Source organism: Mchenga conophoros, linkage group LG1 (genome assembly GCF_057382185.1).
Source record: "Mchenga conophoros isolate Kocher_MC1m ecotype Shallow Benthic linkage group LG1, M_conophoros_male_GT1.1, whole genome shotgun sequence".
Lineage (NCBI taxonomy): Eukaryota > Metazoa > Chordata > Actinopteri > Cichliformes > Cichlidae > Mchenga > Mchenga conophoros.
This window is the reverse complement of record NC_140526.1, coordinates 40,261,062-40,272,840: the sequence shown is the minus strand read 5'-3', so window position 1 is coordinate 40,272,840 and position 11,779 is coordinate 40,261,062. Positions and strand designations below refer to the sequence as shown.

Genomic DNA, 11,779 nt, shown 5'->3' with positions numbered 1-11,779 from the left:
AAACCGGCTGCTGATCGGACCCAAACCGCTCGGCTCTGCAGGATTTCACGGTCAGAGCCGCAGCAGCAGGACACCATGATGTTAGCAGCTACAGTTTAGACAGAACCAAACTGAGAGACTTTGGGTAAGCTATGAATAATGTAAGCTAACTGCTGTCAGATGAAGGAGCTCTAAAGTGTGACAAGAACATGACACAGCAGCTCTGTTTAAAATGAAAGGAAACGTTATTGTCATACCTGTTATGAGCAGTCGACAGAGAAACACGACAACTTTCAGCTTCAGCCGCTGAGATGCGCCTTTTTTCCCTCCACAGGAACGAATGAACGCCTCCTTCCTCGTGGTTGTTATTAGCGCTCAGCAAACAGCAACATGGTGCATTAGCGCCACCAAATGGACAAGTCAAATTCTGTCAAACAATTTCGCCTGAAAAATGAAATATGGCCTGATAGCTTTCACCCAGGGGCGATTCTAGGATCAGAGCTTTGGGGGTGCTGAGCACCCAGAGAGCTGCCCAACCAGGCAAGATCAACTTTACTCATCACGATGAGACGTCTTCCCCGTCTCATCAGTCCCTGCATCCCTACATGTCTCCAGTCGTCCTCTGTCTGTCTCCTCGGTGCATTTAAACCCCTGTACCTCGCTGTCCTCATCGTCTGTCGTCCTCGCCCCATGTCTGTGCAAGTCTGCAAATTTCTTTATTAAATCACAAGATTCTTAACTTCATCAAGTCTCTCTGTGCCTGGGTCCTCGTCATGATACATGACATCACTGTTTTGCAACTTTGCCTATGGTACAATGGATGAAAAGATCTTTACTGCAGATACTACTATGGCTCTGTAGATTTTTTTACATTTTATTTTCACCTATGTCGCCTCACCTTGACTGGCACATCTGTCTATCACTTTTTGGTAGTCAACTCTCTCAAGCAGTTAAACGGTTTCCGTTGTGCCTGTCACTGCTCCCTGTCTGTTTGCTTACCTGGTTCTTCCTGACCTTGTACTTTCTCCTCACGTTCCCCTCTTTCCTCTGTCCCTCTTTGGACTGACAATCATACACAAATAGATTATATTCAATTAGATGAACAAATTACATTAATATGAAAAAAAAAATACTGTTAAGATCACTAATAAAAAGTCCTCTCTCAGTGCGTTTTCACCACAAGGCAAATAACCAAACCACGTGTTCATCTAATAAAAGATGTACATTTGTCCGCAGGCTACGGACAATTTTAAGTTTTATATTTTAAATATGCTATATAAAATTCAACAGGAGCAACAGGACGGTCAAATGTCACTGATTCTACTACAGAGTAGCACGGGTTGTAGGGTTGCAAACATCGTGAGAAAACAGTTTCAACACTGCAGGGGCGCACCTTGGACCAAGGGCAGGACACCTGCTATGAAAGGATGCTGAGAACCACAGGTGAGGCCAAATCAAAAGAGGAAAAATCCGTGGAAAGCAAGTCCACAGACACGTCGCAGCAGGATAACAGGCACCTTTATGATACGTAGCTGCACAAAGTAATATGGAGGTCACAGACATAGCGGGCTGGGAAAACATGGAATAAAACACGAGGAGGAGAAACGAGGCATGGGGACTGGCAGATACACAGAGGGGACACACAGGGGGTGAAGTCACGAGGGGAAATCAAATAAGCAACATCTTAACAGAACAACCGAGGGACCCTAAAACTGACATCAAACAACAACAATACAAGACACACAAAAAACCAGGTAGAAGTCCCGGGACCATGACATGCAGCTGGTTACATATGGTTAAAATGATTCAAATGCAGTAAGTGTGCACGTTTCTCATATCAATATAGTCCATAGCTTGATTACTGTCTGTAGCCCACATGATTAAACTATTTACTTACACAAAACATGTGAGTTTAGATTCTATCTACTGTATAGTAAATAAATATGTAGCCCAACAAGTATAAAATCCAGAAAGCTACACAACATGGGGCGGTTCATTTACAAACACAGGTCTAACTTGAGTTTCACACCGTTTTTATTAGAAAACAATCAAATTGTTAAATGCTTAAAGTACACAAAATGTCAGAAATCTGCACCGTCATGAACACAAATTTAAAGCTAATTTTTCGTGATTTGTTGATTAACCCTCCGAGGTCTAAATCCCACGTTGTGCACATCAACATCACACATTTGTACAAATAAAGTTTATAACAAAGACCTGTTCAATATTAAGCTCTGGAAACAGCTTGTTGTTTTGTTGCCATAGCGATGCCTCCAGGGAAAAATTAGGGAGCAGAGCAAGAATGAGAGCATATTAGTGGATATATGCTTGATAACTTTGCCTAACAACCATAAAGAAATGTTTTATATTTTGTGTGTGTGTCCTCATTATTGAGCTTTAATCCTGCATGAAGGCCGAGATGAATCTCTTAGAGTAGAACTTTACAGGAACTATCAGAATAAATGAAAATAATAACACTTTGACTGCTTTAGTCTTTTAGATTCACTTCTGTCTGTTTTGTTTCCATTTAAAAGATATCAAACTCTGAGCAAATGTAAAAAGAATCTCTGCACATTCCACAGTCTTTGCTGCTAAAGTGACATCACAGCATTTAAGCATGTTTTGAATGAAAACATCAGCATATGAACACAAAACTGAAGAGACACTGCAACCGTATGAAAGCAGACCACTATTTAGTGACATTTCGACGTTTCCCTGAGGATTAACTGCTCTGTAATTTACCAAGAACTCAAGTAAGCTCAAATTTCACTTTATAAACTTAAGAGCATTTACTTAAATATATAAATGCCTGATTTTCCTGCCTGCCAGGACAGTATTTATGTACTTTACATTGTGCAAGACTAGACTATATTTTCCATCATAGAGAGGATGATGTGGATCTATTATTCAGGAAAACAAATGTACATAAATGAGAAAATGTTCTTAATCATATCTCAGAGTGACAGAAGCTCTTTTTAACACGATTATTTCTGAGACTATTTTGTTCATTTAGGAAAATAGAGAAGACTTAAGTCTTGTTCTCAAACAAACTATTAGAATTTCTGAGAACCTGAGGCTGCGTCCACATTTCTGAAAGCGCAGCTTTGTCTCTGCATTTGGGCCTTTCTTCCACACCTAAACAGCAGATTGAGTCACTGAAAGGTGAGATTTTTAAAAACGACGTTTTTGTGTTTAGGTGTGGACGAGGAAAACGGACATTTACTCAGGTAATGTCAAAAGTGTGCGCCGCTGTTGACGCTGTGGCCACGTTAGTGTTTACATGAGATCAGTTTCTACAATGGCAGCTGTAGACAACATACTGTGTCTGTTCATCTTAGTATCTGCAGTTTTGACACACTTACATATACACACAGTTACTGTGCCTCCATTTAGAAACACAGAGGCATCAGACGTGGCTTCTACATTCAACACAGACGCTCTCCCAACCCAAATCCTGACGTCGGTTTGGAATAAATGTCATTTAAAAAAATGACATTTATGTATGCTGTAAGATTTGGCGTGTTCTTGACAGCGTTTCACTTTGTTTTTAGCGTTTAGATGTGGAAGGAGATGTTTTTTCAAAACTGCACATGTGGACTGGATTTCTTTTAAACAAAAAAGGAAAACGTGCGTTTTCAAACATAGGCGTGTACGTTCGGACGCAGCCTAAAGTCATCACAAAAAAAGCAAATTCTCTGAAGATTCTTAGTTGAGGTTTACTGATCATTGTTGTTTTGTGTTCCTTGTAGTCAAAATGAGTGCAAGTGGAGACGGACCACAAAATAACCAAAACGGTAAGCACATGTGCTCAGTCTAGAAATTGATGAAAAACTGATTTTCAGCAGATAGTTGTGGATGTTAATTAAAAGATTTAATGATCTTGCAGGCCAACAGGTTAACCCACAAAGGTTTGCAAATGGAGATCAGCAACCTGCTAATGAACTAGTTAATGGAGGCTTCGTGAACAATCTGTATCTCGCTCTCCGTGATATTCGTTGGTTTCTGCATGAGCTAATAGCTTCAGCACTGGGACAATATGATGACTTCTACGGTAGCGATGACGATGACGATGACAACAATGTCAACGCTCAAAATATTAATGTGAGGGACAATAATGCCAATGCTGACAACAATGAACAGCACCAGGATCGTAATGCTGTGGTTGTTGGTGGCATTGAAAATGAGGAGGCATTTGAAGACCGTGTAGATGTTCACCAGTACATCCCAGAAGAGGACCCTCAGCCAGGTGTTTCCAGGAGGAGGTCTAGAGAGCTGGATGAAGAAGATGTGGAACCAAACAAAAGAATCAGATGGAGCGATGATGACTCTGACTTCTTCTCTGCCTCTGACACTGATAGCGAGGGCTGTCCTCATGTTGGTAATATTGCCGATGAGGACATCAATCAGCAGGTAACAGAAGAAGCACCGCAGCCTGGTGGATCCACGAAAAGGTCCAGAGACGAAGATGTTGACGAAGAAGGTCGTAATAGCAAAAAATCCAGGCTTGCACACTCTGATTCGGGGACCAGCTCAACTGTGTGCGACCACTCTGAGAGCAGCAGTGATGGACTTTTTGAAGATGCGCACGAAGAGCTTGACAACCATGAAGCTGGAGGCTCGAGGAAGCGTTCCCGAGAGGACTTTGAGGAAGAAGAGGAATACTTGCCGGCATGCAAATTTCAGAGGTGTTCAAATGAGTCCAGCAGCAGCAGTGATGAAGACTAACACTATTTCGACGGGTTTCTTCAGTATCCTTTTAGTAGGCTGATGGCCTACTCAGGTGACCCTGAATCCTCCATGCTGCAATAAGCTGGGCATACACTGTGCGATTTCTTTCAGTCGCGTTATTCAGCTCCTGCTCAAACTGTACGCTTGACTCGCAGGGGTGAGAAGTTTGTGCCTCCATCGCTTGTGTCCCGATCACACGCCGCACCGCTGTTCTACTCCGTCTCTTCGCTCTCATTTCTGCGTTTGCGCGTGCGCGGTGTGAGACGCTGTGGTGACACCCTCAGGACGACCCACAGGATTTCAAACAGGTTTGATTTTCTTACGATTTCTTACGACCAGCTCCCGATCATCAATCGGGAGCTGGTCGTGAGGTTTTAATCGCTTCTCGTTACCCCGTTACCCTCGTTATGTAGACGATGCACGACACACGATCAAGGCCAAACTCGGGACGACCTCCAAAACGGTCGCACGACTGAAAAATCGGCTCAAAATGGGCCAAAAATCGCACAGTGTATGCCCAGCATTAGGCTGCTGGGGGATTCCCATGATGCACTGGGTGCTTCTTCTTCACCCACTATGTTTAATAGACCTCTCTGCACTGAATGGTACTTGTTATTAACCTCTGGTTCTCTTCCACAGCATGTCTTTATCCTGTTTTCCTTGCCCCTCCCCAACCGGTCGCAGCAGATGGCCGCCCCTCCCTGAGCCTGGTTCTGCCGGAGGTTTCTTCCTGTTAAAAGGGAGTTTTTCCTTCCCACTGTCGCCAAAGTGCTTGCTCATAGGGGGTCATATGATTGTTGGGGCTTTCTTTGTAAGTATACCTTACAATATAAAGCGCCTTGAAGTGACTGTTGCTGTCATTTGGCGCTCTATAAATAAAATTGTAAAGCGCTTTGAGGGGTCCCGAAAAGTGCTATAAATGCATCATTATTATTATTATTATTAAAATTGAATTAAAAATTGAATAGATGTCACTGTGATGATTTCTTGCCTCCATAGAAAGCTTAGACCCAAATGCAGATTCAATGCACAGGGTTAAACTATTTATGAGACTTTGTTTAAAGAGAGGGAATGGAGAACGTGGCTCGAGCTAGGAGTGTCAGCAGAGAGCAGGAACCAGAGGAAAAGCTATCGAGAGACTGAACACCTGGCTCCTGATGGGAACAATCCAACGGGAATTCTGCAACAGAGGGAGAAGAAGTTGCTGGACGGGTAAGGGAGTTTGAGGGTAGGATGAGTATGTTGGCAGAGGAGACCTAAACACAGGGAAAACAAGGGGGAACACAGGGAAGCAGCATGCCAGAACTGGAGCAGAGGGGAAGCCTAGTTACCACTGGAGATGGCAGAACAAACTGGCGAGGAGTAGCAGGCAGCGCTGGTTTAAGAAGCCCTCCTGCTGATTGTTTGCAGATGAGGCCCAGGTGAGATGCTGGAAACTCCACCTCTGAAGTGTGGACACAGTATCCCGATTCCAAGTGGAAAAGCCCCTCAGACACTTCCATGGTGCATGACAAGAAGGATGAGGAAGCATTCATGGTCCATCCATCCGTCCGTCAGCGTAATGCCTAAAAGTTTATTCAGATGTAAATATATTACATTTTTAAATAAAGATCGTCAGTGCACTATGTGAACACCTTGCCTGCCTGCAGCACTAAAGGACTCCGTGAGAGACGTCTGTCTCACCCTAGCAGCACCCGTCCTTCTCCTCCTCTTCAGTTCGCCTCAACATAAGCTCGTCATATTCTGTGATATGATTTACTCTGAGGTGTTTGACGAGGTTAGTGGTGTTGCCACAACACCTCACTTTCTTGCCACATGTATCGCAAACCACGTCTCGGCTGTTTGTGGATGTAAAATACGTGCGCACATGACTCCAGTTACGCTCAGCCATTGTTGTGAGTGCGCGCGCCACAGGCTGCCACACATTTATACAGCCGTGTTTCACACATGACTATAAAAGGCGGAAGAGGGAGTAGTTCTTTCCAATGTAGACAATCTGAATGATAGTTTCTTTCCACTGTGTTCCTGTTAATGAAAAACTACAATTTCACCCAAAATGATTAAAATATCAATATTTTAATGTGGAAACCTGTTTCCACATCTGGACTTTCTGTTGCTGCCCACGCAGGTGAAACTTTCTTTGAAGTGGCTTATTGAAGTTGTAATTGATAATCAATTCCCACACAATGTGAGAATCCAATCAATTTGTTTATCAGGGGAAAGGTGTGATTTTTTTAGGACACTGGAGCCTAACATTAACCAGTTTAATCTTAGCTTATTTCCATAAGAAGAAAAACATACTGAGAAAGAGATCACCAAAATATACATGTACAAATGTGAAATGGTCAAATGTAGTGTGAAAGAGCTATTTGACATCTTTAAATTCAAAGTAATGTATAAATCCACTTACATAAAACATGAAAAGGCGCAGCAGCGATGCCCATCTCAGCCAGTGTATGATGGTGGGGCAAGATGGCAGCTTCCACAACATGACGCCAGCTCCTATGTATTTTTAGTAGATAAATGATACGTTTATGTATCAATTTGTTGGAAGATGTAATTACACCTTAATTATGTAATTAGAAGCAAAAATGATTTTTTTTAATCAAATCACCTCAAAAAATTACTGTACTTACTTTCTAAATCATTCTTTACCTCTAAAAGGGGCGGCTGTGGCTCAGGAGGTGGAGCAGGTCATCTACTAATCAGATGGTTTTTGGGTCAATCCCTGGCTGCTCCAGACTGCATGCTAACTGTCCTTGGGCAAGACATTAACCCCAAGTCACTCTCTGATGCATTCATCAGAGTATGAACGTGTGTGAATGTTAGATAGAAAGCACAGAAAAAGGGCTTCTATGAACAGGTGTGAATGAGGCAACCTGTATAGAGCGCTTTGAATGTTCAGGTAGAGTAGAAAAGCACTGTAAAAATTTCTCTGTTGATTTCTTTTGGACCTCAAACATTACTCACCTTGTTGCAGGTTTCTTTATTAATGCTGAAAACCCAGAATGGAAACTGACCTTACTGCTTCCTTCCTTTCCAAACTATTGCGGCTCCTCCAACCAACGGCCGCGGCAGGCTAAACATGAGGACACAGATGACGCGCAACAGTAAACACATGAGATACACCTCTGTACTATTTGCTACTTTTATTCCACATACAAGTGTCCACTATACAAATCGGCACACGGGCTCAAACCATTAAACAAATGCACAGACTGCACAAATAACTGCACCATTTACTATGCCAAATTTCAACATTGGCCTATTGCATAACTTAGTGAATAAGTATACATAAACCATCAAGTTGCAGTCAAAAAGTGCATCAAAATGATTCAAGCTGCGCTCAAGCTGCAGTCAACAGAAGGTTTTGCCTCATGCTCACCCTACCTTTCTGCTCATTAACATCAGGTGCCGTGAACAGGTGAGTGCAACCACATTTATCACCTAACACACCCATGAGTCACGCCCCACACCCATGTACCAATACAGTGAGTGCATTTAAACTATTCTGCCCTCACTAGGGTGTGAAGCTGGTTTCTAGCTTGGCAGATAGCTAACAGGTCCACAATAAACATCCAGGAGTCAGCGGATACGTTTTAGATGTTTACTGTTGAAGCACTGTAAAACTGGTACAGAAACAAAAATAAAATTGCATTTTCTTTACAACATCAAACATTAAGCCATGCACTACAATGTATATAACACATAAACACAAACTTATCCAAACCCTTTCACTGGTTATTAGGCCCACGCATTTAGCGATTAGCTTAATGCTAACATTACATGGGAAATCCCATAGACGGGCTAACGTGTTAGCATCGCGGCCGTTTTTCCTCACAAAAGAAAGTTTTCCACACAAACCTCTAAACTGCTACACAAAACTATCGCGGGAAAGCTTACAAAACAGATAGCAACTACTTACAGGCATGTGCTCTCTCAGGCTCAGCAAGAAAAAGTGAACAAAAAGTGGAACAGACAACAGTTTGGCTATCCGGTTGTTCAGTCTGACGTCACTAGCCGTGTCTGGGTCTAAACTCCGCTGCAGGTCCATATATCAAACGATCACTCAGCATTACTGAGAGTCGAAAAACTGTCTAAAGTCTTTCATCTTTAATAAAATGATCAGCGTTCTGCTCTACCAGGTGTAACAATTGAGTTTAACATCCAGGCATCCATGAAAACAGAATTTATGATATTTAACGGAGTTAGAAGTTAGCAGGGAGTTAGCTCGCTAGCTTCTATCTAAATACAATATAGCATGTCCTGACTGCGGGGTTTTGGAAACAAATTAAAACGTACAGCTCTGTTATCACTTATCAGAAAATGTTTGGCCCAATTAATTTAGAAAGTGTTATTTAAAGTAGAAAAGTCTAAGACGTTAAGCCCACCTGATTCGTACTTATTCATCACAACAGTTTTTCTAATATAATGCATACGGTTTTTCCATATAAAATTAAAGAGCATACGGTCAATATCTTTACTAATTTTCTTATCCAGGTGTAAGGAGAGAGCAGCATATGTTCATCGGGATATCCCTTCAGCTTTAGTAAGTAACACCCTACCTTTCAAAGACAAGTCCCTTTGCAGCCACTGCTTGAACTTTTTTAGGGTTTTAGCTTAACAATGCTCGCAATGCAATGATGCAAGTATTCAAGTAACAGTAATCATCACATAAAAAAGCACATGTAACAGATTACGTCCATCGTTTTTAAGCAAGAAAAAAACAAACAAACTGAAAATATTGACAAAATGTGGCAATGAAGTAGATGCAGAATAAACGAGCCGTGTTCCTGTACACTCTGTCATGTAACGGTGTGTGGCAGGCAGGAAAATAGGACCCAAACACAAACTCACAGGAAAACAGGACTGAACTCAAAATGCAGCTTTATTGCTGACAGGTGACAAACGATAACAGTGATACCAAAGCAATGCAAAACTAAACTGGGAAGAGCTAATTGTAGTGATGGCCCGCTTGAAGCTGACGCTCCGGAGCGTGTGTCGAAAAAAACAACACACTGGTTCAGAAGCACTGTGTCGAGGCTTGCTTCGTTTGGCAAAAGTCACGTGACCAGTGACGTCCGAAGCTTCATTACGCACGTAACTGCTTCGGTACCTGATTCAAACGGATATAAGGAAGTGAATTATACACCATACAGCTAAAACAGTAACTGGGAGCAGGTTTACGGATTCTGCATACAAACGTGAACACAGAGCGCGGACCCGACGCGTCAGAGTCAGATTTTGGTGCGTCGTCGGGTCCGCGCTGTGTTTGCCTCTTTTTTTTTCCGCTGGCTTCTGCAGCTGCAGGTTTCATAACTCTCTGTTTACATCTCTAATTAAGTCTCACATGTGTCAGCTTTCTTTTAATAGATACGAAATTATGGATATATACTGTTAAATGATCAGACTTGTAATATTTCTGACTGAGGCAAAACTTTCCAGATTCCAATCAAATTGAATCGGATCCTGTATCGAATCAAAAATGATTCTACAAATCAGTGACGATGCAGCCGTACTCAGCTCCCTAAGCATTTTCCCTTTCCAGTTCACAATCAATCCCACCCCTAGGTCAAAAATATGTATAGGACAATTGGCCTAATCTAATATTTTGTATGAACCTGTCCAGCTGTCCAGTGATTAAACGACAAGTAGATGGAGGCAGGACTTCACAGCAGGGGCATACTCCATAATGTGCTGTGCATTCTCATATGTATATTATATATATTGCTCACTTATTGTATTTACCAACATCAAGGAGTTATGAGCAAAGAAAGGCCACACCATAGTGCATGTTTAAATAGGGAAAGTTTATTGATCAAAATGTATTACGCAAATACGCATTACATTTTTTTCAGCCCCCCAATCGAGAAAACAAAACCAATTACATGTTCAAAGCAACGGAACGGTGGCCCAATATCAGAGAGAACTCCACTCTTGAGTGAGCAGCGATGATTGAGCAGTCCATTTTATTTTGCAGATTCAAGCTGCTCTTCAAAATTTTCACCACCAGATGTCACCGGAGAGGACTGTGTTGAAAAGCTTCGAGTAATGAACCGTTTTTCAATACAAGCTTCAGTGCTTCGGAAAGCTTCATTTGGCCATCACTAGCTAATTGTAACACATACCAGAAGACACGGGGAGAATCACACACAGCATGAGGGACGACACGACACTGACTCAGAGAAACACAGGGTTTAAATACACTGGGAAGTAACGACGGGAATGAGACACAGAAGGAGGGCACAGCTGGGAGAAATCAGGACTGACGAGACAAGCAAAGCAGGACACATTTACATAAGACACGGACCTACAAAGTAAAACAGGAAGGATCACACAGAGACGCGAACTTGACACAGTGGAGACAGCAACTAAGAAACACAGAGACATAAACCATAAGGCAGAGGACTCTAAGAACAGAGGGGACACAGAGAAACATGAAGGGCAAGGGATCGAAACTAGAAACCATAGAATAAATCACACACATAAGTACAATAACACAAAAACCACAAAGAACTAAAAACGCTGGGTCTCCCGTGACACACACCTGTTCACCTGCACGCGAACACAAATATCTCATCAGCTGATCACAGAGACGCAGGTCTGTGCATTTAGGCACGGTTAAGATGGCACGCTGAAGTTCAAACCAAGCATCAGGATGAGGACGTATTTCAGAAGCTGATGGAAAATAGGAAGAAAAGAGTAACTCAGCACTTGTTACAACAAAGGTGTGCAGACGTCCAGATGTTAAACCCTGAAGCAGATGAGTTCAGCAGCAGAGGCCAAACTCAGTGTTACTCCTGTCACGTAACTTTCCAGTTTATTCAGAAGCATGCGTTATATTTCACAAAACGAGAAACTGGGTTATGTGTAAAATGTGAATTACAAAGAATTTTATAACTGTAATTTAATCTCTGTGTAAACAGCTGTCAGTAAAGTGCACTGGATGTTACAACACGGAGGGAGAGAGTTTATTTTCCATAGGTAATAAACTTTGTTGTCATTTGATTCACAGTGAGAGCAGGTGTGTGATTCCAACACAAAGGTCAGAGTTACTCAATACATTACCCAA

General features: G+C 42.2%; 1 protein-coding gene and 1 long non-coding RNA gene across 5 annotated transcripts; one reads left to right on the top strand and one right to left on the bottom strand.

Moving 5' to 3' along the window:
- Positions 1-2,509: 2,509 nt before the first annotated feature.
- On the top strand, positions 2,510-5,672 carry LOC146583845 (uncharacterized). Of its 2 annotated transcripts, XM_085278251.1 has the most exons (3): positions 2,510-2,732; positions 3,729-3,773; positions 3,866-5,672. In XM_085278251.1, exons 2-3 carry the CDS (start codon positions 3,734-3,736, stop codon positions 4,702-4,704), a joined length of 879 nt encoding a protein of 292 aa, XP_085134377.1. In that variant the 5' UTR covers positions 2,510-2,732; positions 3,729-3,733; the 3' UTR covers positions 4,705-5,672. The 2 variants fall into 2 exon arrangements, with proteins under 2 accessions (XP_085134377.1, XP_085134383.1); XM_085278257.1 differs by lacking the exon at positions 2,510-2,732 and having other exon boundaries at positions 3,727-3,773.
- Positions 5,465-8,789, bottom strand: LOC146583844 (uncharacterized). Of its 3 annotated transcripts, XR_014892826.1 has the most exons (6): positions 8,633-8,789; positions 7,678-7,786; positions 7,363-7,465; positions 7,118-7,209; positions 6,039-6,272; positions 5,465-5,963 (listed from the first exon to the last, which is right to left on the bottom strand). It is a non-coding gene; the product is annotated as an uncharacterized LOC146583844 (long non-coding RNA). The 3 variants fall into 3 exon arrangements; XR_014892822.1 differs by having other exon boundaries at positions 7,363-7,786; XR_014892825.1 differs by having other exon boundaries at positions 5,465-5,887; positions 7,363-7,786.
- Positions 8,790-11,779: the final 2,990 nt, after the last annotated feature.

Excerpts from the sequence above, each read along its gene's own strand:
- LOC146583845 (XM_085278251.1), top strand. The coding sequence starts at position 3,734 with ATGAGTGCAAGTGGAGACGGACCACAAAATAACCAAAACG. Across the intron at positions 3,774-3,865 it reads ACCACAAAATAACCAAAACG|GCCAACAGGTTAACCCACAA; the intron begins GTAAGCACATGT and ends ATGATCTTGCAG.